The sequence below is a fragment of the Ipomoea nil genome, unplaced genomic scaffold (genome assembly GCF_001879475.1).
Source record: "Ipomoea nil cultivar Tokyo-kokei standard unplaced genomic scaffold, Asagao_1.1 scaffold0302, whole genome shotgun sequence".
Classification (NCBI taxonomy): Eukaryota; Viridiplantae; Streptophyta; class Magnoliopsida; order Solanales; family Convolvulaceae; genus Ipomoea; species Ipomoea nil.
Genome location: NW_017616730.1, coordinates 3,106,769 through 3,130,417, shown reverse-complemented (window position 1 = coordinate 3,130,417; position 23,649 = coordinate 3,106,769). Strand labels below are relative to the sequence as shown.

Genomic DNA, 23,649 nt, shown 5'->3' with positions numbered 1-23,649 from the left:
CACTTGTAGAACATGGAATGATCCGATTTGCCTTTCACCATCCCAAACTTCTCAACAACTTGACTAAATTTTCCAAACCATGCACGTGGACTTTGTTTCAGCCCGTACAACGATCGCTGAAGACGACATACTTTCCCAGACTCCCCCTGAGCAACAAACCCAGGAGGTTGCTCCATGTACACCTCTTCATGAAGATCCCCATGCAAAAAGGCGTTCTTGATAACAAGCTGATGCAAAGGCCAATCATGAATGGCAGCCATTGAGATAAGTAACCTGACAGAAGTAAGCTTAGCCACAGGAGAAAAAGTGTCAGAATAATCAACTCCATAAGTTTGGGCATATCCCTTAGCCACAAGACGAGCCTTCAATCGAGCCACAGACCCATCAGAATTAACTTTGACAGTAAACACCCATTTACAACCAATAGATCTTTTACCCGCAGGCATAGTGACCAACTCCCAAGTACCATTGTGATCCAAAGCGTTCATCTCCTCAATCATGGCATTTCGCCACCCAGGATGGGACAAGGCATCCCTAACAGTCTTAGGAATGGAAATAGACTCAAGGGAATCATATGATGCAACAGAGGATATAGGATAAGTACAGGTACGTTTACCTTTCCGGGTGGCAATCGGACGGTCATCAATTAAGACTGGATCTGATGACATAGAGGTGGTGTCAGGGCACGGAGTCTGTACCGAGTCTGGAATGGGAGGCGGTGCCGGTACGAGTGTGTCAGGTCGAGGTCGACGAGAATACACTTGCAAGACAGGAGGGGTAGGAACAGGGGAAGGAACAGACGACGTTACCGTATACATCAATATATCATCCTCCTCCCCCTTACGAACAACATATGGGGATGAAGGAAAGAAAGGGACGTCCTCATGAAAGGCAACATCAATGGAAACAAGGTACCTACCAAGCTCAGGAGAGTAACACCGATACCCTTTCTGCACACGGGAATATCCAAGAAACACACACTTCAAAAACTTGGGATCTAACTTGGTGACATGGGGACGGACATCTCGAACAAAGCACACGCAGCCAAATATACGCGGGTCAACATGGAACATAGGCTTTGAAGGATACAGAGAATGGAAAGGTGTTTTCCCACCCAAGACTGCAGAGGGCATCCGATTAATCAAGAAACAGGCTGTGGAAACGGCATCACTCCAAAACTGCTTGGGAACCCCCATTTGAAACATCAAGGCCCTTGCAGTTTCAAGCAGATGCCGATTTTTGCGTTCAGCGACCCCATTTTGGGAAGGTGTATCAACACAAGAGGACTGATGTAACATACCCTTCTTACGCATATAAGAGACAAAGGGAAAAGAAAAATATTCTTTTGCATTGCCACTACGTAAAACTTTGACAGGAACACCAAATTGAGTCTCAATTTCAACACAGAATCCACAAAACACCTCAAAAAGTTCAGAACGAGACTTCATTAGATATAACCATGTTATTCGGGAAAAATCATCAACAAACGTAACAAAATACTTAAAACCAAGTTTAGAGGTCACAGAACACGGACCCCAAATATCAGAATGTACTAACTCAAAAGGAGCAGACGCTCGTTTGTAAACTCTAGGACTCAAAGGCACACGATGGTGCTTGGACAACTGACACGACTCATAATGTAAAGAAGACAAACTAGAAAACTGCGGACACAATTTCTTCAACAAGGGAAGGGAAGGATGCCCCAAACGACAATGAGCTTCGACTGGAGTGACAGCACCTGAACAAGCAATAAGCTCTCGCCTCGTGGTGTCAAGAACGTAGAGGCCCCCAGACTCGCGCCCCTTACCAATAACCCTCTTCGTCAAAAGATCCTGAAACAGACAATAATCAGGGAAAAACGTAACAGAACAGTTTAAAGTACGGGTAAGCTGGCTGACTGAAATTAAGTTGAACGAAAAGTTAGGTAGATGCAAGACAGAAGACAAGGGGAGCGAGGGGATGGGCGTAATGGTACCGGACCCAAGAACATGGGAGGTAGAACCATCTGCTAAGGTGACGGGGGAACTATGTGGGCGAGAAGAAAGTGTCGAAAACAAACTAGAGTTACCTGTCATATGATCCGTGACACCCGAGTCTATAACCCACTTGGAGGAGGATGAGAGAAGGCACGTAGTTGCATTACCTGAGTCAGCAATAGCAGTGACTGAAGAGGAGGATGAACGCTTTAAAGATTCTCGATACTGAGAGAACTCAGCAAACTCATCAGCAGAGACAGTGACCGTCTTGGAAGACGCCTCGGCGGTGGATGCAACATTAGCAGTCGGATTTCCTCGTTCCCTCAACCATCTCCGACAATCCCTTTTTATGTGGCCAGGCTTATGGCAATAATGACACACAATACCACCAGAAGTGTATCCCTGAGAATTTTTACCATTCCCACTGCGAGGATGACGGCCAACAAGAGCATTGTTTGACGGGATAGTAGCCTCAAGCACATTTGGTTGCGATTGCACCGATCGACTTAGACGTGGGAAAACATCAGCAAGAGAAGGGATTGCAGAGCTACTAAGAATTGCAGACCTCGCCGTGTCATACTCAGAAGGGAGACCTGCCAAAAAACTCAGAACACCCAACTGTTCACGTTGGTTTTGCTGCTCTTTAATGTCAGCAGTGAATGACATAAGCTGATTAAGTGCCTCAAAAGTCTTCTTAAATTCCATAAAGTATGCAGGGAGAGACAAATCACGTTTTTCAGTACGGAAAAAAGACTTGCAAACATCATAAACTCGAGTGACATTCCCCTTTCAGCATACAAGTATTCCAAATACTCCATTAACTCCTTAACAGAGGCACAATGACTAATGAACCCAACAACACCCTCATCAATAGAATTACGGATTTGTAGGAACAAACGGGCATCATCTCGAACCCAAGAAGCATCTTGGTCAGCCAAAGGTTTGGACAAGTGGTCACTCTTATCCAAACTAGTAAGATAAAGTTTAACGACATGAATCCATTCCAAGTAATTAGAGTCATTAATCTTACAATCCGTGATTTTAGAACTAACAGGAACTATATCAGTAACAACCACAGACTTATTCTCAGCCATACCCACAAATATTTGAGCCCAAACAGACCAGAATTTATGCCTAAAAGTGAGCCTGGAGGGGTACGAAACAACCTAACCTTAGAACCGGAGCGGCGAAGGTCCAAACTAAGTCCAGAACCGAGGAGAAGGGACTCAGGCGACCCAGGAACATGCGACGGAAAAATTTTCCGGTGGCCGGAATGCCCGCACGCGCCGGCGCGTGGGGCGCGTGGCGGCTGGTTGCGGCGGCGCGTGAGCCTCACGCGCTGCCTAGATCGACGCCGAAATCTGCAGCTACGGTCGCCGGTCGCCGGCGAACCTTTCTGTGTGGGTGGTGACGGCAGCGGAGCGAAAAAAAAAATCCCTTTATCGTGTAGGCTCAGATACCATGTTACAGTACTGGGAGAGAAAAAGAATACCTCTTGAGAGTTCTCCCTCTTTCTGTATGTCTTTAGGGTTAGTCAACCTCCCCTTAAATACTAGCTTGATCTAGACTGATATGATATGCTAATATTCTAGTTTCCTAAAATATAGGATACTCAATCACACAGAATATTCTATAACAAGATATTCCGGACAAAGTTTTTAACAAATAGATCTCAAAATATTGTAAGAAATATAGGGCTTCTTGGATCCGTTTATTTCTTCTTCCTAGCTGGGGTGAAGACAGATGTTATGGTTTTAAGAAAGGTAGGAAGAAAGCATTGGTACTTAGCGGTTTTCACACTTGTTATTCCTTTGGCGTGTAATATTTTCGTTGCAATAGCTATGAGAAAGTCCATGGGAAAGGAGCTTGCAAAACCTTCTTCCATTCTTGGGATTTCTTCTGAGTTTGCATTAACAACATTTCCAGTTATCTATCCCATCATCAAAGAGTTCAATCTCCTTAGCTCAGAGATTGGTAGGATGGCAATGAATGTGGTAATTATCAGCGATATTATTGGGAATCAATTCTTAACTGCGTATGATGCATCCAAACATATGGATGTCAAGGTTTCGGCTGGCGTGTGGTTTCTAGTTTCGAATTTAGTTTTAATGGTAGCAATCTTTGTAGGCCTTCGACAGGCCATGGTTTGGATAGTGAAGTCGACACCTGAAGGGAAACGTTGGATCAGATGTATGTGCTTGGCATATTGTTAGGTGTGATGGTGATTGCATTTTTATCTGATTTTTTTGGACTATCCATGGCCAACGGGCCGTTGTGGTTTGGATTGGCAGTTCCTGAGGGCCCTATTGTGGCAACTATTGTGGAAAAGTCTGAGACATTTGTTACAGAGCTTCTGATGCCAATGGCATATGTATACGCGGGATCCTTCATAGATATATTTGGCATGAGTGGGCATTGGACCATTTTGCGCCCCATGTTCATAATGGGTGTAGTTGGTTATACAACTAAATTGCTTTCTGTTCTGTTGGGTTCTCGTTTCATGAACTTGCCACTAAGAGATGGTCTCACTCTCGGCCTCATTCTCAGTCTCAGAGGCCAAGTCGAAGTTTTCCTGTATATGCATTGGATGGATAGGAAGGTACGTACTCTCTCACTCGTTACTTGTTAATTAAATCTCCAAATTAAAAGTTATGTATTAATCCAAGAGGGATACAGATGATAACGCCTCCTTTTTACTCGATGCTGGTGCTGATGACAATGGTGGTCACAGGCACAGCCACGCCTTTGATCAGTGTACTTTATGATCCAACGAGGCCTTATAGGGTGAACAATCGAAGGAATGTTCAGCACACTGCGCCAAATGCTGAATTGAACATTGTGACGTGCATATATGATGAGGATGATGTACCAGGGGTGATCAAGCTCATTGAAGTCTCCAATCCAACGGTGAATAGTCCTTTCTCGGTTCATGCCATACACCTAGTTGATCTAGTCGACCGAGCTGTGCCTGTTTTCATAGATCATCAGGTTGATCAGGAGGAGCAGACTGACCAATCTTACCCCATACACAATGCATTGAAGCTCTTCCAGGATAGTAGAAGCAGCGGGGGGAACATCAAGATTAATTCTTACACATCAATATCCCCAAAGAGAAGCATGTACCAAGATGTGTGTGAGGTAGCCCTTTCGATGAAGGCTTCTATGATTATCTTGCCATTTCACTGCACTGGAGAAGGGGTGGAGGTGGAGTCTGAAGCAGTTGGTGAATCTGTGGCGTCTAGTGCATTATCACACGCCCCTTGCTCAGTTGCCATATTTGTGGATAAGGGCTTTGCTGCTAGCCACAACATCGACTTCCCCAACAGGCGCTCAATGCATCATTTCGCTTTCCTCTTCTTGGGAGGGGCTGATTCTCGCGAGGCTCTTGTGTGTGCTGATAGGATGGCCGCCAAGCCAGAGGTATCCCTCACTGTCATCCGCTTCCTCTCACACGACGGTCAGGGGGACAACGAGATGGAAAAGAAGCTAGATGATGGACTAGTCACATGGTTCTGAGTGAAGAATGAAGCCAACCACCAAGTTGTTTATAGGGAGGCAGTAGTGAAAAATGGGGAGGAAACCCTCGCTGCAATTCAGTCAATGAAAGATGATTACTTCGATCTCTGGATCCTTGGTAGGAAACAAGGCATAAATCCAATGGTTTTACAAGGACTATCAGACTGGAGCAAAAACCAAGAATTAGGTGTTATAGGAGATTATTTGGCCAATTCAGATTCAGACAGTACATCTTCTATTTTGGTAGTGCAACAGCAGATTCTAAGAGCCCGCGAACCCGCTTATAATGCTTTCATTGGGAGATTGCCAGCATGGTGTCTTTAGTACCTCTCTTAACATTATTACCCAAATAAGCTAATTAAGCATGGTAAATGTTACTATAATTTAACCAACTTGCTAAACTCTTACTTGCTTACTAGGGTCAGGATATAGGATTTTGGATTTTTCCCCAGCCTCCAAATTTTCGTGACCAAAAAACATATAAGTTTTTGGGGTTCTCTTGCTTAACAGCCACATCAATGGTGTTCCTAACAGGAGGATCCACCAGGTTGAATTTAGCAGCGGTATGGTGTCGGTCTCAGGATTAAAGAGTATACATCCATCCCCATTATCATGGCCGCACCATTACAATGAAAAACAACAAATTCTTGATGCTAAACATCTGCATTTGCTAAAGAAGCCAAGACAGTTTAGCATGACAGACAAAAAGTTTTGCCAAGAATTGAAGCCATTGCAGAATGGATTCAGAGAGGTGTTACATTGTTCTGAGACTCCATTATATTTGAGGATAGATAATGTTTTTGTAACGTTGTTGTGCTGTGTTGTAAATTAAAGAGTGGGTATTTATAGTGATAACAGACAAAATCTGGAATTTTTATTGATGCTAAAGTTCAGAGGAAGCAGATTGGTTCAAGAGTCAAAAGGACTTTTTTTTTTTTTTTTGGAAGAGAGTCAAAAGGACTTAATTAGTCCAACCACAAGGAGGATTTGGTGCACCCATTTGCTATTCCTTCATATTTCTTACTTCTAAAATGGAAACTTGAATAATCTTATGAACATAATTTTTTTTTCTCTCACAACAGTCATCATTTACATCTCCATCACTACAAAATTGTTTACTTCAATTCCCCATCAATAGTCATGATTAACAATATCCATTATTTGAAAGTTGAGGAGAAAGATAAAAAATGTTACCGATAAGTTTGCATGGCAAGCCTATTGGTGATAAATCTTGGGGGCCTACCGGATATAATCACGGCAAATTATACCATGGAGATCCAAAAATAATATTCAGATTCTGTATCTATAGTTGACACATTATGTATCTGTAGTTGATAGTTTTTGTACCGGTAGCTATCATATTATGTGTCAACAATTATCAAGTCAGATTATGTATCTATAATTGCCACATTTTGTACCTGTAGCTATCATATTATGTGTCAGCAATTAAGTTATTTATTTACATACTTGTTAATTGTAAGTACATAATGTGTCAAGTGAAGGTATATAATGAATTTTTGTATCAGGATTCGTGGGTGCCTTTTAGAGGGAGGGAATGATGCCTATTTATATTGTTGGAGGACTATGGTTGACAAATGGACGACATCGGGCGACCTTCATTCTTGGTCACATACGTATCCCCCCACTATTTGGCTTCCAACGCACTACCATGCGTAAGTAGCGCACTGGAGCTAATGCCCTTTAATACACATAACATTGTGAATCCTGGGTCAAAACGACGTCGTTTGATGTTTAAGCTTTAACAGACTCCGTAACTTCCCATTTCTCATGTTTCAACGCACATTTTAAATTGTTTTAGGTACATAATCCTTACGTTTAATGTACAGAATTGCATAACATGATGTACAAAAACGCATAACACGAGATACATACACATATTTTCTATTTTCCTTATTCTCAAATCTGATTTATGTAAATAATTTATGTCTTATATGCACATAATTTCATAACACAATACATAAATTCGTAAAATAAGACACACAATATGTTTTGCGTTATACACTTATACAACTACTGATCAATTTCAGGTACAGAATCAATCCTTACGCTTAATGTACAGAATGACATAACATGATGTACAAAAACGCATAACACGAGATATATACACATATTTTCTATTTTTACTTATTCTCAAATCTGATTTATGTAAATAATGTGTGTCCTATAGGCACATAATTTTATAATACAAGACATAAATTCGTAAAATAAGATACACAACATATTTTGTGTTATACAACTACTAATCAATTTCAGGTACAGAATCCTTACGTTTAATGTACAGAATCGCATAACATGATGTACAAAAATGCATAACACGATATACAGACACATTTTTCTATTTTACTACAAGATACATACACATGTTTTCTATTTTACTTATTCTCATATCTGATTTATATAAATAATTTATGTCATATAGATACATAATTACATAATATAAGACATAAATTTGAAAAATAAAACAATAAAACTACGAATCAATTTTAGGTATAGAATCATTATGCTTAATATACAAAATTGCATAACATAATGTACAGAAAGACATAATACAATATACATATTGTAACGTGAACTGAACAACACTAAACACCGTGTGGCGCGGCAGCAGTGTAACATGAAAAAAGCTGATGAATAAACAGAAATGATGGAAGTTGAACGGCCATGAAAGCAAAGTAGAGCATTTCGCTCCGGAGCGCACGTCCAATCCTTACAGAAATTATAGTTTAGGGTTTTCTCTCTCTTCCAATTAATCCCTGTCGATGATGAACAACAGCCTAGCTACGCTAGCAGGGGACTCCATAGCTTAGCTTCTTCAATTCCGAGCAAGCAATGCCGAACACGAGCTTCTCACCGGCGGTTGAAAGCGATCTGATGAAGAAAGGATTCTTGATATGTCATCGGCGGCCTCGAAAGAACATCGCCCACAGCATCTTCCTTGGCCATAACCCTTTTCAACACAGCCAGCCCCTATTTTATGCACAGGCTTCTTTCTTCATAATCATCACGCAACTCCTTCGTCTTCTTCTCAGGCCACTCCGCCAGCCCCGAATCATCTCCCAAATCCTAGTAAGTTCCGGCCTCTCCTTTAATTTAAAATTTATATTTCAATAATTACATATATATAGGCATAATATACTTATGGAGATCTGTTTTTAGGGTGGTTTAATTATAGGGCCAACGGTTCTGAGCCGCAGCAAGACATTCCGAACACAATTTTTACTAGAAAAAAATCAATTTCTTACAAGAAATGTAGGGCTTATTGGATTCGTTTATTTCTTCTTCCTATCTGGGGTGAAGACAGATCTTGCGGCTATAAGAAAGGTAGGAAGCAAGCATTGGTACTTAGCGGCTTTCACAGTTTTTGTTCCTTTTGTGTGTGATATTTTCATTGGAATAGCTTTCAGAAAGTCCATGGAAAAGGAGCTTGCGAAAGCTTCTTCCATTTTTGAGTTTTCTGCTATGTTTGCATTAACAGCATTTCCAGTTATCTATCCCATCATCAAAGAGTTCAATCTCCTTAGCTCAGAGGTTGGTAGGATGGCATTGAGTGTGGCAGTTATCAGCGATGTGATTGGGGCTCAATTCTTAATTGCGTTTGATGCATCCAAACAAATGGAGGCCAAGACTTCGGCTGGTGTGTGGTTTATAGTTTCGACGATAGTTATAATGGCATCAATCTTTCTAGGCATTCGACATGTCATGGTTTGGATAGTCAGGCTGACACCTGAAGGGAAACCGGTGGATCAGATTTATGTGGTTGCCATATTGTTAGCTGTCCTGGTGTTTGCATTTATATCTGATTTTTGTGGACTATCCATGGTCCACGGTCCGTTGTGGTTTGGATTGGCAGTTCCTGATGGCCCTCCATTAGGGGCAACTATTGTGGAAAAGTGTGAAACAATTGTTATAGAGCTTCTGATGCCATTCTCATATGCATTCATTGGATCCGTCACAGATATATCTGCCATGAGTGGCCAATGGACCATTTTGCGCCCCATGTTCATAATGGCTTTAGTTGGTTATACAACTAAATTGCTTTCTGTTCTGTTGAGTTCTCGATTCTTGAACTTGCCACTAAGAGATGGTCTGGCTCTCAGCCTCATTCTGAGTCTCAGAGGCCAAGTGGAAGTTTTGCTGTATATGCGTTGGATGAATGTGAAGGTACTCTCTCAGTCTCTCTGCTTTCTTCTTCATTTATTTACTTCTTCCAAAGTTATGTATTCCAAGAGAGATGTGGGTGTGGATGCAGCTGATAACGCCTCCTTTTTACTCGATGCTGGTGGTGATGACACTGGTGGTCACAGCCACAGCCACGCCTTTGCTCAGTTTACTTTATGATCCAACGAGGCCTTATAGGGTGCACAATCGAAGGAATGTTCAGCACACCGCGCCAAATGCTGATTTGAGCATTGTGGCGTGTATATATGATGAGGATGATGTACCAGGGCTGATCAAGCTCATTGAAGTCTCCAATCCAACGGTGAATAGTCCTTTCTCAGTTCATGCCATACACCTAGTTGATCTAGTCGCCCGAGCTGTGCCTGTTTTCATAAATCATCAGGTTGATCAGGCGCAGCAGTCTGACCAATCTAACCCCATACACGATGCATTGAAGCTCTTCCAGGATAGTAGAAGCAGCGAGAACATCAAGATTAATTCTTACACAACAATATCACCAAAGAGAAGCTTGTACCGAGATGTGTGTGAGTTAGCCCTTATGATGAAGGCTTCTCTGATTATCTTTCCATTTCACGGATGCACTGCAGGAGGGGTGGTGGAGTCTGAAGGAGGTCAATCTGTTGCCGCTAGTGTATTATCACACGCCCCTTGCTCGGTTGCCATATTTGTGGATAGGGGCTTTGCTGGTAGCCACAACATCAACTCCCCCACTAGGCGCTCAATGCATCATTTCGCTTTCCTCTTCTTGGGAGGGGCTGATTCTCGTGAGGCTCTTGTGTGTGCTGATAGGATGGCCGCCAAGCCAGATGTATGCCTCACTGTCATCCGCTTCCTCTCACACGACGGTGAGGGGGACAACGAGATGGAAAAGGAGCTAGATGATGGACTAGTCACATGGTTCTGGATGAAGAATGAAGCCAACCGGCAAGTTGTTTATAGGGAGTCAGTAGTGAAAAATGGGGAGGAAACCCTCGCTGCAATTCAGTCAATGAAAGATAATTACTTCGATCTCTGGATCCTTGGTAGGAAACATGGCATAAATCCAGTGATTTTACAAGGACTAACAGACTGTAACAAAAACCAAGAATTAGGTGTTATAGGAGATTATATGGCCAATTCAGATTTAGGCATTACATCTTCTATTTTGGTAGTGCAACAGCAGATTCTAAGAGACCGCGAAAGCGCTTGTAGTGCTTTCATTGGGAGATTGCAATGGTGTCTTTAGTACTAAACATCTCTTACCATGTATATATTATTAGCCAAAGAAGCATGGTAAATGTTACTATATATGTACATCATTGTAAACATGTATGTTTTTTTGAATGCTAGATAGCTTACTGTTTGTGCAGTTTTTCAGTTTTCATTGTTCATTGTGGACTCAGAAAATACAATATAGCAATCAATAAACTCAATCAAGAATCTGAAATACATCATTTCCCTTCTTTAGTAGTTGAAAATCAAGAATTGCCCTGCCCGGCTAAAGTATTCTAACATGACAAAGAAACATAAAAACTCAGGTTAACAAATGATAGAGAATATGAAATGAAAAAGTACTAGATAGAACTGCAGATAGGCTGATTTTGGTGTCTCGTGGTTTCCATTATTAGTTCAGCAGCGAGGCAGATCTGGTGGAGGCGGTGGAACTGTTTCCCACTCGGTGATTCCATTCTCGACCAAGAAGGACATGGCCAAGCCCCATGTAAGATGGGAATCAATGTGGCAATGCATCAGCCAAACTCCTGTACGTTTTCAATCAAGTGAGTCCACATTATTATTATATTGTCTTGTCATAAAATCGAATGATGCATGTGTGTTAAGTAATGTTTGTTGTTTATAGGGTACATTACCGGGATTATCAGCCACGAAGCGTATAGCTGCCCACCCTCCAACGGGGACATCAATTGTGTTCCTTAGTGGAGGATCAATCAGGTTGAAACTTGCTGGATCTGTGCCGGGGTTGAAGTTTCCAAAGCCCTGTCCAACTATGTAGAAATGGTAGCCATGGAGGTGTATAGGGTGGTCTTCCGTCGAGAAAATCCCTGTATCTTGCAGCACAATCTGCACACTGGACCCAAATTTCACCTTGTAGACTTTAGTCCCAAACCGAGGCTGCCACAGGGCACGAGGAACATTGCCTGTGTAGTTAAACTGCACAGGTGGTACAGAGGGGAAGTCTGTGGTGTAAATTCCAGGAATGTTGTTGTAATAGGCATCGAGTATGGAAGCCCGTTGAGGGAGAACAAACGAGACGTTGTTCATGCTCGCTGCAAAGCGGGTGCCATTCGGGCCTTGGCATCTAGGCCCCGGGATGCAGTTCACAAATCCTAATCCCACAGTGAAAAACAGGCTATGCTCGATTATGAGAGGGAGTGGAGTGGTGAGCATATTCGTGGGAAGGCTTCTCAGCTGGCTTGTAAAGGCCGTGACTGTGGCTGTGTCATTGTTAGCCGGGAGGCGAGGCAGGAGGGCACCCGGAGAATAAGAAGCTGATGATGTCGTTGTTGTGTACTCGAGGACAGCAGTGGCGGTCGTGTTGTCGAATGGCGCCCCCTGAGCGGTTGCGTAGGCACTCGCCGCCATGTAATAGCGGCCGGGGCGCTGGTTGGCGGTGATGAGGACATTGGTGGTCTGTCCTGGCCCCAACATGATGACATTGGAGGAGAAAGGCTTTGTGTATGTAGCATCCACTTCAACCACAGTAAATATATGGTTTGCCACACTGAAGAACAATTGTTGGTTCAGTGCAGCATTGATCACTCTCAGAAGAACAGTCTCACCAGTCTTCACTTGGACTTTTGTGATTCCTACATCATTCCAAGTTCAAGGCGGGCGTTGAGCATATAATTAGAGCCGTCAAAATGAATTTTACTCGTCAGATCAACCCGCTCCCTCCCTTATATAGGTAAGGCCGGGTGGGTTTCTGATACAAGTGTTGCTGCAGTTATTATTATTATTATTATTGGCTGTTTGGTTCACGAAATAGGCCTGGAATTCACAGTAATCGCTCCCTCCCTTATATAAGTAAGGCCGGGTGAGTTTCTGATACAAGTGTTGCTGCAGTTATTATTATTATTATTATTATTATTATTATTATTGACTGTTTGGTTCACGAAATAGGCCTGGAATTCACAGTAATAAGACTATTCCTCTGTTTGGTAACCACTTGTATTCCTAAGAACATTGTTCCCAGGAATGACCTATTCCCCTTGCAAGGGGAATAGAGATTCCTGAGGGCCCCTGGTATTAGGCTATTCCTGAGTTTCGGGAATAGCCTAAAGTTTCTATTTCCTATTTTATCCCCCAATTAAATTTATTTCCTATTTCACCACCGCCACAACCGCCAGCACCACCACCCCAGCAGCACCACCGCTACCGCCCACCACCGCCACAACTGCCGCCGCCACCGCTACCGCTACCGTACCACTACCATCACATGTTTTTTTAAGGGTATTTATGTCTTTTAAAACATATTTCATTTCTATTCCTTAAATCAACCAAACACTGTAATGTAATCCTAAAGTCTATTTCTTCCGCGAACCAAACAATAGAATACAATTCCTATTCTATTCCTTGCTTATTCCATTCCGTATGGAATATCATTTCTATTACCTCAAAATTCATTCCGTGAACCAAACGTGATGTTATTGTAGTAGTGAGATGACCACTTCCTTAGGTAGTTAGAACACTTTACCTTATTATTATTGTAGTAGTGGATGACCACTTTCTTAGGTAGTTAGAGCACTCTAAGGTAGTGGTAGTTTTTATCTTCTATAAATAGATGCTTAGGTATTGGAAGAAAGGACATCTTGGAAATTTTGGAATTTGGCTGTCTGTTAAAGGAAAGATTGGGGAAAAGAAGTACTCTAGAAAAGCTTCATTTGCGGAGAAGAAGCACTCCAGAAAAGCTTCATTTGGGGAGAAAAGCACTCCAGAAAAGCTTCGTTTTTATTCCTAAGTTTCTACGCCTATGACGCGATCCTAATATCCCGGCTTATAACAGTTTCAGTTCTAGCTAGAAATCAGTATTTAAATGGTGCAAATTAAACTAACTACCTCTGTGGCATGTATACAGATCACCAGGCCAGCCATTGATGGTGTAAGCATCAGAAACATTGGGAGCTGCTCCTGTGAATGTTGCCTGCCTCATCACACTAAAAATGTCTCTCTCCCACCATTCCCCTGCAGGGTTCATTATATTTCTAGCTTATTAAACATATATACTTGAATTATATTGCCATCAGAAACAAGATTCAGAATTACCAAGAAGAATAGGGATTTCCTTGTCAGGTTTGGGGAAAGGGTATGGAACACCCAATCTGGGGTAGATGACAATGGCTCCATACACAGTAGCTCTAAGCCATCTGGTGTGTGCATGCCACCACAAAGTCCCTTCTTGTTTCTGAATTGTGAACCGGTACGTGTATTGTGCCCCGGGTTGAATGGGACATTGCGTTATGTATGCTGGCCCGTCTGCCCATTGGCTTCCAATCTGTCTTATTCCATGCCTGACGGATAATATAATGTAGCAAAAATATATATAAGCTTTACTGTTTTCAAAAAAAATATATATAAGCTTTACTATATAATACTTAGTAATTCACCCGTGCGCTGTACAGAATCTATTACCAGTGGAGGGTAGCATTGTAACGAGCAGCGTTGATGACTTTGATAACGAGAGTGTCACCATTTCTTACTTCGAGGGTAGGCCCCGGGAATTGGCCGTTCACTGTGATAATGCTATGGGTTTTGCACAGCCTCTTCTCTGGGGTTGCTGCAATCTGTTTGCACGTCAAACGGTTAACAAAAATGCTAAGTTAATAATTAGACTACACTGAAGAATTTATATTTTATATGTTGTATGTTTGATTATAAGGAGAAACTGAAGAAAGATAACGTACAACGAACTCGTGGTAATGAGTTTCTCCGCTTAGAAAGGTAGCTGTACAGCTGCTCAGAAAAGCAAAAATGGCGAAAAGAAACAGATACTTTGTGCAAGCCTCCATTTGAAGGTATTATTGATCAAAGGTGATTCTTGGAGTTTGTATTTATACTAGGTTGATGGGTGTTTGTGGGGGGGGCGGAGATTCTTGTCACAATGAAAGAAAACAATCATGCATGGAAGAGGTTTTGGTTCACCCACTAGGTTGTCACTAAAGTGTTGAACCAACGAAGATTCTAACTAAATCACATGTAACTAGCTAGGTGCAACATTACTAGGTTGTCAACAAGTGTTGGAACTACCAAAGGTTCCAACAAAATCATATCTCACTAGCCACAACACTCTTGTTAAAATAGGATTGTCCATAGTTGACTGGTGCTGGTCGGCTTAAACCAATTCAAGAATGTCAATACACAACTCCCACGAGAAGTCAAACTTAAAATTCTGGATTACCCAGCCAACTATTCGACCCACATAGCTAGAGCACTTGTTAAAACAGAGTTCGTTGTCCATAACTAACCGGTTCTAATCAAGAAAATCAATAGATAATTCTCACAAGGAATCAAACTTTGTTACCATTATTTATATCATCCCAAATGCTCTGTCGGGTGGGGGTGTGGGGGGCTCTTAGGGTTGGAGTTCAGCCTTTTGGAAAAAGGAATCAAACTTCGAATCTCAAAGTTACAAAGTCAACTGTCAAACGAACTCGGGTGGAGTTGTCCCGAATCGTTAGCAAAGATTCATACCTCAAAAGTTACTAATTTCAATTAACTATGGCCATATGACTGTATACTTTACCATCCAATGCCACTTTTAAATTTTAGTCACAAGTTCTTGGCCCTGTTTGGTAAAATGGCTGTTAGCTGATAGCTGTTAGATGTTAGCTGATTGTGTTAATTAGCGGGTATAAATAGTTGATAACATTAGCTGATTGTAGAAAAGTGTTTGGTAAATTAGCTGTTAGTTGATAACTGTTTGGTATAATTTCTTTTCTCAAAAAGCTAATTGAAAAAGTTGCTTGGAGTAGCTTTTTGAATTTTAGCCTTTTGGAGTTGCAAAAAGCTAATTAACCAAACATTTATATTGATATTTTAACTAAATCAAACAATTAATAGTGGTCAAATAAGCCAAAATTGACCTATAGGCTAATTTTTTACCAAACAAGGCCCTTATTTTATGTTAAATTAACTCATGTTGGGCCAACAAATTTTAATAATTTTATCAAAACAAATAAATGTGAATGTTTAAGATACAAAAGATTGTTGTATAGTAGTTAGTTGGTAAAGAAGTATTATTAAAACAATAAATAAGATGATGAGACAGATGGTTAGCCAAACCATGAAATTAGTGACAGCTTCTTGAACTACAATTTGGACTTGATGAGTTTCGTTTAGAGCTGTTAAGCACTGATCTATAAATGTATGATAATAATGTTTTTTTAAGGACAATGAAACAGTGGTTGAAGTTTGAGGTGTGTTAGTTACTAAATTTTGCAATAAATGGTTTAGGCAGTCAGGGAAGGTGATTATTTGGTATTAATTAGATCAATATTAAAAAAAAATTCCCTGCTAACCGCTGGAAATTCAAATAATATTCTATTAATTAAGAGATCAATTAAATCGGAATTAAAAATGATTTAAATGATATATATACTATCTACAGTTTCTTTGTCTTGCTCACAAAAAGTAAAAATTTTTCCGCAAATTATGCCATGGAATCGTGTTCACCGAGAATGGTGAATATAAGGCAAAACGACGTCGTTTTTAGGTAAAAAAAAAATAAAAATTTGCGGATGTGGAGTTAACGGCGCACGTTTGATCAAATTATGAATTTTCTGTTATGAGATTATGAATTTTATGAAAATTCATAATCTCATAACAGAAAATTCATAATCGCATAACAGAAAATTCATAATCTTACAACTGAAAATTCATAATCTCATAACAGAAAATTCATAATCTTATAACAGAAAATTCATAATCTCATGGTTCCAAAGTGAATGTGTAGGCATGGTTCCAAAGTGAATGTGTAGGCATGGTTCCAAAGTGAATGTGCAGGCATGGATTCATAATTTATGAATGTCCGTGATTTCGGACGGGAATATGTAGGCATGGTTCCAAAGTGAATGTGCAGGCATGAATTCATAATTTATGAATGTCCGAAATTATGAATGTAATGAAAATTCATAATCTCATAACAGAAAATTCATAATCGCATAACAGAAAATTCATAATCTCATAACTGAAAATTTATAATCTCATAACAGAAAATTCATAATCTTATAACAGAAAATTCATAATCTCATGGTTCCAAAGTGAATGTGTAGGCATGGTTCCAAAGTGAATGTGCAGGCATGGATTCATAATTTATGAATGTCTGTGATTTCGGACGGGAATGTGTAGGCATGGTTCCAAAGTGAATGTGCAGGCATGAATTCATAATTTATGAATGTCCGAAATCTTTGTTCACCTCAAATTAAAGTGAAACCGCAAAATGTGAAAATAAAGAAGAAAAGTCACGCAATTAATTTAAAAAAAAAAAAAAAAAAAAAAAAAAAAAAAAAAAAGATAACGGTGTACTAACACCGCTGGATCCGTGTTCACCATTCATGGTGAACACGGTTCCATGGCATAACGTCTGAATTTTTTCACCCCAAGTCCCTACGCCCTGGTCCAATAAGATATTGAATGCGTAAATTAAAATGACTCAGTCACCCATTATATTGGAGGACAAGTGTCTGATGTCCATAAGAAACCCATCACATTTACAATTTTTTTGTCTGATTGTATGGAATGACATGTCATTCCTCTGTCTTTGGTCTTTAAAGATTAGATATCTTTCTCATTAATAGTATTTCTTTTAATTTTTTTTAGAACCCGAGGGCTCCGTATATAATATCACGCAAATAACATGATATATAGATAATCGCACCACTCGATCACTTAGTCACTCTTTCAAATGAAATATATACCTTTTGGCTCGGGTTTTGGAAACCAACAAGAGATTGAGGAAAATAGTTTAAATTTTTTAAGCACAAAGAGTCAATATCACCTACATTAGGTTTAAACTCATGACCTCTTATTTGAGAGACCTATAGGCTACAAGGCCATTAAATTTTATCATTATATTTAATTCATATATAATTCCGTTCTTTCCTTTATTACTTATACTTATTTTTAGACTCAAGTTTTTTGTTGTCATGAAATACAAATTTAAAACTTTCCTCCCCCTTCACCCTCCCAAAAAAAAAAAAGTGATCCACAATTTTGTGACGAGAGATTTACTTTATTATGTGAGTCTATGCATTATTTTTTGTGCAATAAAACTTGTTATGGTTTGAGCTAAGAAGTGTAAACGTGCATTTGGTCCCAATGTAGCTAACAAGTTTTATTAAAGTTCGGGATATAACTTGGTAATAAGTTATATTCTTTCATATTTGAAGACGTATAAACTTTTTGTTTGGGAGATAGATCAAAAGAAATATATTTATTTTCTTTGCTTAAAGAAAAATTAGAATTGAACAATATTCAAACAACAATTATCATTTTTTTCATACTTCCAAATAGTAATGGAATATCTAATAACATGATACAATATTAACCTCTTTGATGTGAGTCAGTCTTGTTAACTAGAATTACAAGACAGACTCCATCCAGAATGGAGGGTGGAATTTCTTAAAAGATACAATATTTAATTACTAATAATAAGTAATAGTAATAATATGGACTTGAAGTCCTTTCTCGGTTTGGAATCAAAACAATCACAAAGAAATCCAATCTAATCCAGATGCAAAACCTGGATTATACACTTAGCTCTTCTGAAAAAGAACAAGAGAAACACATACAGTAAAGCAGATAGGCTATAACTCCAGTATTAGTGTGCAGGAATTGAAGATGAATCTCTTTTCTTTTTGGTGAGAAAAGATGAATCTCTAGTTCTTGTTTAATTAACTTCTTTCTGTAACCTCAGCACCGTGGCAAATCTAGCGGAGGAGGCTCAACAGTCTGCTTTTCTCCTTGCCCGTTTTCAACTATGAATGCCATTGCCAAACCCCATGCCAGATGGGAATCAATGTGACAGTGCATCAGCCAAACCCCTGCATGCAGCGGAGCATATAACTATTAATGTGCCATCTAACTAAGAGCTTAGACTTTTAGTAGAGATGCAGCTTATGTTTTAATTTGGTATCAGAGTCAGACCAAAGGTCATGGGTTGGAATTTAAATCTTAAATCTTGCTTTTAATTCTTACCAGGATTATCTGCGAAGAAACGGATGACAGCCCATCCACCAACAGGAACATCAATGGTGTTCCTAACAGGAGGATCAACCAGGTTGAACTTAGCGGTGTCGGTCTGAGGATTAAAGTTTCCGAAACCTTGTCCGACAACCCAGAAATGGTAGCCGTGGAGATGGATGGGGTGGTCCTCCGTGGTGAAGATGGCGGTGTCCTGCAACACAACCTGCACTCTAGACCCATACTTAATCTTGTACAGCTTCGTCCCAGACGGAGGTTGCCAGAGGGCCCGGGAGACATTCCCGGTGTAGTCGAATTGCACCGGCGGGACCGGCGGGAAGTCCAGCGTGTAGATTCCGGGAATATTGTTATAGTACGCCTGCAACAATGATGTTCTCCGGGGAAGAACGAAGGAGACATTGTTCATGCTGGCGGCGAATCGAGTGTTGTTGGGTCCTTGGCATCTGGGCCCCGGGGTACAGTTCACCAGCCCCAATCCCACCGTGAAAAACAGGCTTTCGTCGGGTTGATTGAAGACCGTCGGATTGTTGGATGGGACGCTCCTGAGCTGGGTAGTGAAGGCGGTGGCGGTGGCGGTGTCGTTGAAGAACGGGAGCTGAGGCATGAGAGGGCGGGAATTCGCGCCGGGTCTTAGGTTTGTGTATTCCAGGACGGCGGTGGTGGTGGTGTTGTCGAACGGGGCGTTCTGCGCCGTCGCGTAAGCCCGGGCCGCCATGTAGTACCGCGCCGGGGGCTGATCCGCCGTGAGGAGTACGTTTGTGGTCTGTCCGGGTCCGACCATGATCACGTTGGTGGTGAATGGCTTGTTGTACGCTGCATCGGCGCCGACGACTTGGAGCTTGTGGTTGGCCACGGAGAAGAAGAGCTGTTGATTGAGTGCAGCGTTGATAACCCTCAGGAGAACTGTTTCTCCCGGGCTCACTGAGAACTTGACAGTATCTGTGGATCAAGAAAGGACCACAAGAAGGTAAATTAGACAATCTAAGTGCACATAGATGACCCACTGGAAACAAAAAAGTCTAAGCTGATCAGTTCGTCAAGAAAGCTAATAGACTACTCTCATGTGTTGTGACCCTTAGGTTGTAAAATAACCTAAGTTGTTCATAGCTAACCGATTGACCAATAGACTGATGAGTAGGACTTATATAATCTTGTAGTTACTAAGTCAACTGTCTGAACAATTTGACTGAGATTGTTACACTTTTCAGTCTAGTCAAGAAAATAAAAGTAAACGCGGAGTATTGTTAACTACGAACCTTGGCTAGAACATCTATAGAGGTCACCAGGTTGACCATTGATTGTATAAGCATTAGAGATATTAGGAGCTGCGCCTGTGAATTGTGTCTGTCTTTGGAGTGCAATGATGTCTCTATTCCACCATTCCCCTGTGACATTAATCACCATTTCTTACTGTTAAACCAGCTTGTTGATCAGCTTATAAATGCCTGGATTTTCAAGTTATATATGGTGAAGGGTTTACCAAGAAGTATAGGGATGTCTTTCTTTGGCTGGGAGAAAGGGAAATGGGAACCCGATTTCGGGTAGATGATAAAGGCTCCATAAACAGTTGCCCTAAGCCATCTGCTATGAGCGTGCCACCACAACGTGCCTTCCTGGTTTTCGATTTTGAACCTGTATGTATAAGTTCCTCCTGGCATAATCGGGCATTGGGTCACATATTCTGGCCCGTCTGCCCATGGCGTTCTCATCTGGCGCAGTCCATGCCTGTCACAAAACATAACATCAGCACTCGTTTAAACTTTTAGTTGAAATCGAACATACTGTAATGTTCACTTACCAATGGATGGTGACATTGTAACGAGCTCGGTTTACGACCTTCACAACGACATCATCCCCATTTCTAACAGCAATAGTTGGCCCTGGGAACTGTCCATTAACTGTGATTATGGTTTTGGTCTTGCAAAGCCTTGTTATCTTTGTTTCTTGAACCTGTCCAAAACATGGCAAGTAATTAAACATCCCCATTATCATGGCACCATTACAAAAAAAACCTCAGAAAAAACAACGCAATTAACACGAATGAAAAATAACAACATACGACAAATTCTTGATTGTAAACATCTGCATTTGCTAAAGAAGCCAAGACAGTTAGCATGACAAAAAGTTTTGCCAAGAAGCCATTGCAGAATGGATTCAGAGAGGTGTTGTTCTGAGAATCCATTTGAGGATGTTTTTGTAACGTTGTTGTGCTGCGTTTTAGCTGGGTTGTAAAGAGTGGGTATTTATAGTGATAACAGAGAAAATCTGGAATTTTTAATGATTCTAAAGAGGAAGCAGATTGGTTCAAGAGTCAACGGGACTTAATTAGTCCAACCACAAGGAGGATTTGGTGCACCCACTTGCTACTCCTTCATATTTCTTAATTCTAAAATGGAAACTTGAAGAATCTTATGAACATAATTTTTTTTTTTTTTTTCTCACAATAGTCATTTACATCTCCATCACTACAAAAATGTTGACTTCAATTCTCAAGCCTTTTATTGCTAAGTTTAATATACTGGTACGAATTCCCATCAATAGTCGATGCCGAACACATCACTAACAGTATCCATTAAAATTAAAATACCTTTTGTATTTACATTGTGTCTTGATTTAACTACATAGCACATACCAATGATAAATGTGTATACTCAGATCACCAGATATTTTAACCTCATGTTAATAGAATTTCAAACTTTATCAACTAGATAAAATCTTTATTGACCTTGGTAAACCAAAATAGTTATGGAGTATAAAATTTTGTTATTAGGTCAGTCATTTCATTTCCAACCGCCCTATTGACTAACGCAATGAAGATATAGATAATTCAACTTCTGGGTCATATGAATTGAATGAAAGTATGAAACTACTAATCATGTAAACAATGTTCTTGAATTGAGAGGACACAAAAGGGATAAGTTTCTTGATTAGGTGGGGAGGAAGACTAGATGGCACAAAACACTAAAAATGTTCTTTCTTTTATGTCTTTTTGAGTGAAAAAATTCATAACAATTATCATCATGTTTCTCTGTGTAATAACATGCAAATCACACTGAAAAATTTGATAATTATCCATGTTTTCGCCACATATATAGACCTATTTTGAGTCATAAATACTTTATTTTTATACAAAATGTGCATTAATAATTATATTCATTGTTTATATCCTTAGGTATATAAATGGTTGAATTGAAGACAATGAGAGCCAAGGTGAAATTAAGAAGATGGCTAAAATAGTTGCAAGAGAACCAAAGATTGGTGTTTTTCAATAGTTTTGATCATTTTGGCAAGACAAGGCAAAAGTGGATCAAATTAAAAGATCAAGAAATTGCAATTTCGTACAGTTTGTCCATTGTTCAGTATTTCGACCATATCTCAACATAGAAAAGTCATAATAAAGTGATTCTTGAGCCATTAGAAAGAAAACTCAAACGGATACAACTTTTGTGAAGACCATCACGCCTAATTTTGACGTTAAAATGGTCAAAAACAGCAAGGAAGTCATTCTGCCAGAAATTTGCACAATGAGATCAGGGGTGCCTCACAGGTACCCCCCACAAGTGTGGAGCAGCCTGCGCACCACTACTTTACAAAGTGATTTTCTTATTGTTTGCCCCATGGGCACCCTCATGCATGTGTCCTAGCCTGTGTATATATCTTTTATTCACTATTAAGCTCGTTTTTAATCATTTTTTTCTGTTCTAACCTAGTTGATTTCTTTCATATTTTAAAGTTGATTAGACTTAGATTTATGTTCCTAAACATTTTGAAGCTTTTATTGAAACATTTACACTTGGATTTCAAGGATTTCACATCCATTTTCAATAGATAAGTTATCCTTTATTTATCTCCTTATTTTGCAATATTTATATTTATTACGTGCAGTGGCGGAGCCAGAAAATAATGTGAGTGGGGGCGTATTTAACTCAGATCTCACTTCTAAGAAAAAATTGCATCTTTCACAATTCTGTTTGAATTAATTTGAATACGATGAAGTATAATATAAACTTGTTGACTACATTAAGTAAATGATTCAAAAAAAGTAGACTTAAAAAAAATATTTAATTTATTGAATGGTAAGAAGAGCTAAAATAAAGAAAAGAAGCTAAAATATACATGCAAAAAAAGTAGAATTAAAAAGAATACATTTAATTTATTGAAGAGTTAGAATAAAGATAAGAAGCTAAAAGCCTAAAACATATAAAAATGCTATTGGCAGGTTTCAAACCTAGGACTCCCCATATCATATTCAAGGTTCAATCCACTAATCCATTGAGCACTTTTGTGATTTATACATATACTTATATATTAGAACGAAGGGTTGAGGGGGGGCAGTGGCCCCCACTGCCCCCATTGTGGCTCCGCCACTGATTACGTGTGCTTTTGTTATGTTTATATGCTTAATATGTGTGAATAATTAGTTTAGGGGTTTGTGTTAGGATTGTATTATCTATTTAGATGCTTTATTTGTGATTATTTCATAAATGTAGAAATGTCTAACCTAAGGTTCTTTGAGAATATGAAGGAATTGTGTTAGGATATTGTTAATGTTTGATTAGTCACATTCATTACTAGCATGTTTTTGGAGGATTCTTGACCTCGATGAGAATTGGGACAAAATTTCAAGTCACTCAGCTCCTTACATAATCTTTATTTTCCACTATGGAAATAGAGAGACTTAACTTAGAAGCTTGTTGTGTTTGAAGGATTTAGAATTGATACGTCCGATCGAGAGTGGAGTAATTCATAGTCCTAGTTCTTA

At 39.9% G+C, this 23,649-nt stretch overlaps 4 protein-coding genes across 4 annotated transcripts; 2 read left to right on the top strand and 2 right to left on the bottom strand.

Moving 5' to 3' along the window:
* Positions 1-3,130: 3,130 nt before the first annotated feature.
* LOC109163043 (cation/H(+) antiporter 24-like) lies at positions 3,131-6,495 on the top strand. Its single transcript, XM_019311767.1, has 2 exons — positions 3,131-4,575; positions 4,653-6,495. Exons 1-2 carry the CDS (start codon positions 4,165-4,167, stop codon positions 5,490-5,492), a joined length of 1,251 nt encoding a protein of 416 aa, XP_019167312.1. The 5' UTR covers positions 3,131-4,164; the 3' UTR covers positions 5,493-6,495.
* Positions 6,496-8,212: 1,717 nt separating this feature from the next.
* LOC109163017 (cation/H(+) antiporter 24-like) lies at positions 8,213-11,040 on the top strand. The gene is made up of 3 exons (XM_019311742.1): positions 8,213-8,579; positions 8,670-9,674; positions 9,763-11,040. Exons 1-3 carry the CDS (start codon positions 8,343-8,345, stop codon positions 10,915-10,917), a joined length of 2,397 nt encoding a protein of 798 aa, XP_019167287.1. The 5' UTR covers positions 8,213-8,342; the 3' UTR covers positions 10,918-11,040.
* Positions 11,041-11,078: 38 nt separating this feature from the next.
* LOC109158936 (laccase-3-like) lies at positions 11,079-14,695 on the bottom strand. Its single transcript, XM_019306869.1, has 6 exons — positions 14,591-14,695; positions 14,319-14,470; positions 13,953-14,197; positions 13,746-13,871; positions 11,540-12,496; positions 11,079-11,431 (listed from the first exon to the last, which is right to left on the bottom strand). The coding sequence occupies exons 1-6, from the start codon at positions 14,693-14,695 to the stop codon at positions 11,301-11,303; spliced, it is 1,716 nt and encodes a 571-aa protein (XP_019162414.1). The 3' UTR covers positions 11,079-11,300.
* Positions 14,696-18,204: 3,509 nt separating this feature from the next.
* On the bottom strand, positions 18,205-21,120 carry LOC109163025 (laccase-3-like). Its single transcript, XM_019311749.1, has 7 exons — positions 20,947-21,120; positions 20,686-20,837; positions 20,368-20,612; positions 20,144-20,272; positions 18,882-19,826; positions 18,561-18,727; positions 18,205-18,530 (listed from the first exon to the last, which is right to left on the bottom strand). The coding sequence occupies exons 1-6, from the start codon at positions 21,067-21,069 to the stop codon at positions 18,597-18,599; spliced, it is 1,725 nt and encodes a 574-aa protein (XP_019167294.1). The 5' UTR covers positions 21,070-21,120; the 3' UTR covers positions 18,205-18,530; positions 18,561-18,596.
* Positions 21,121-23,649: the final 2,529 nt, after the last annotated feature.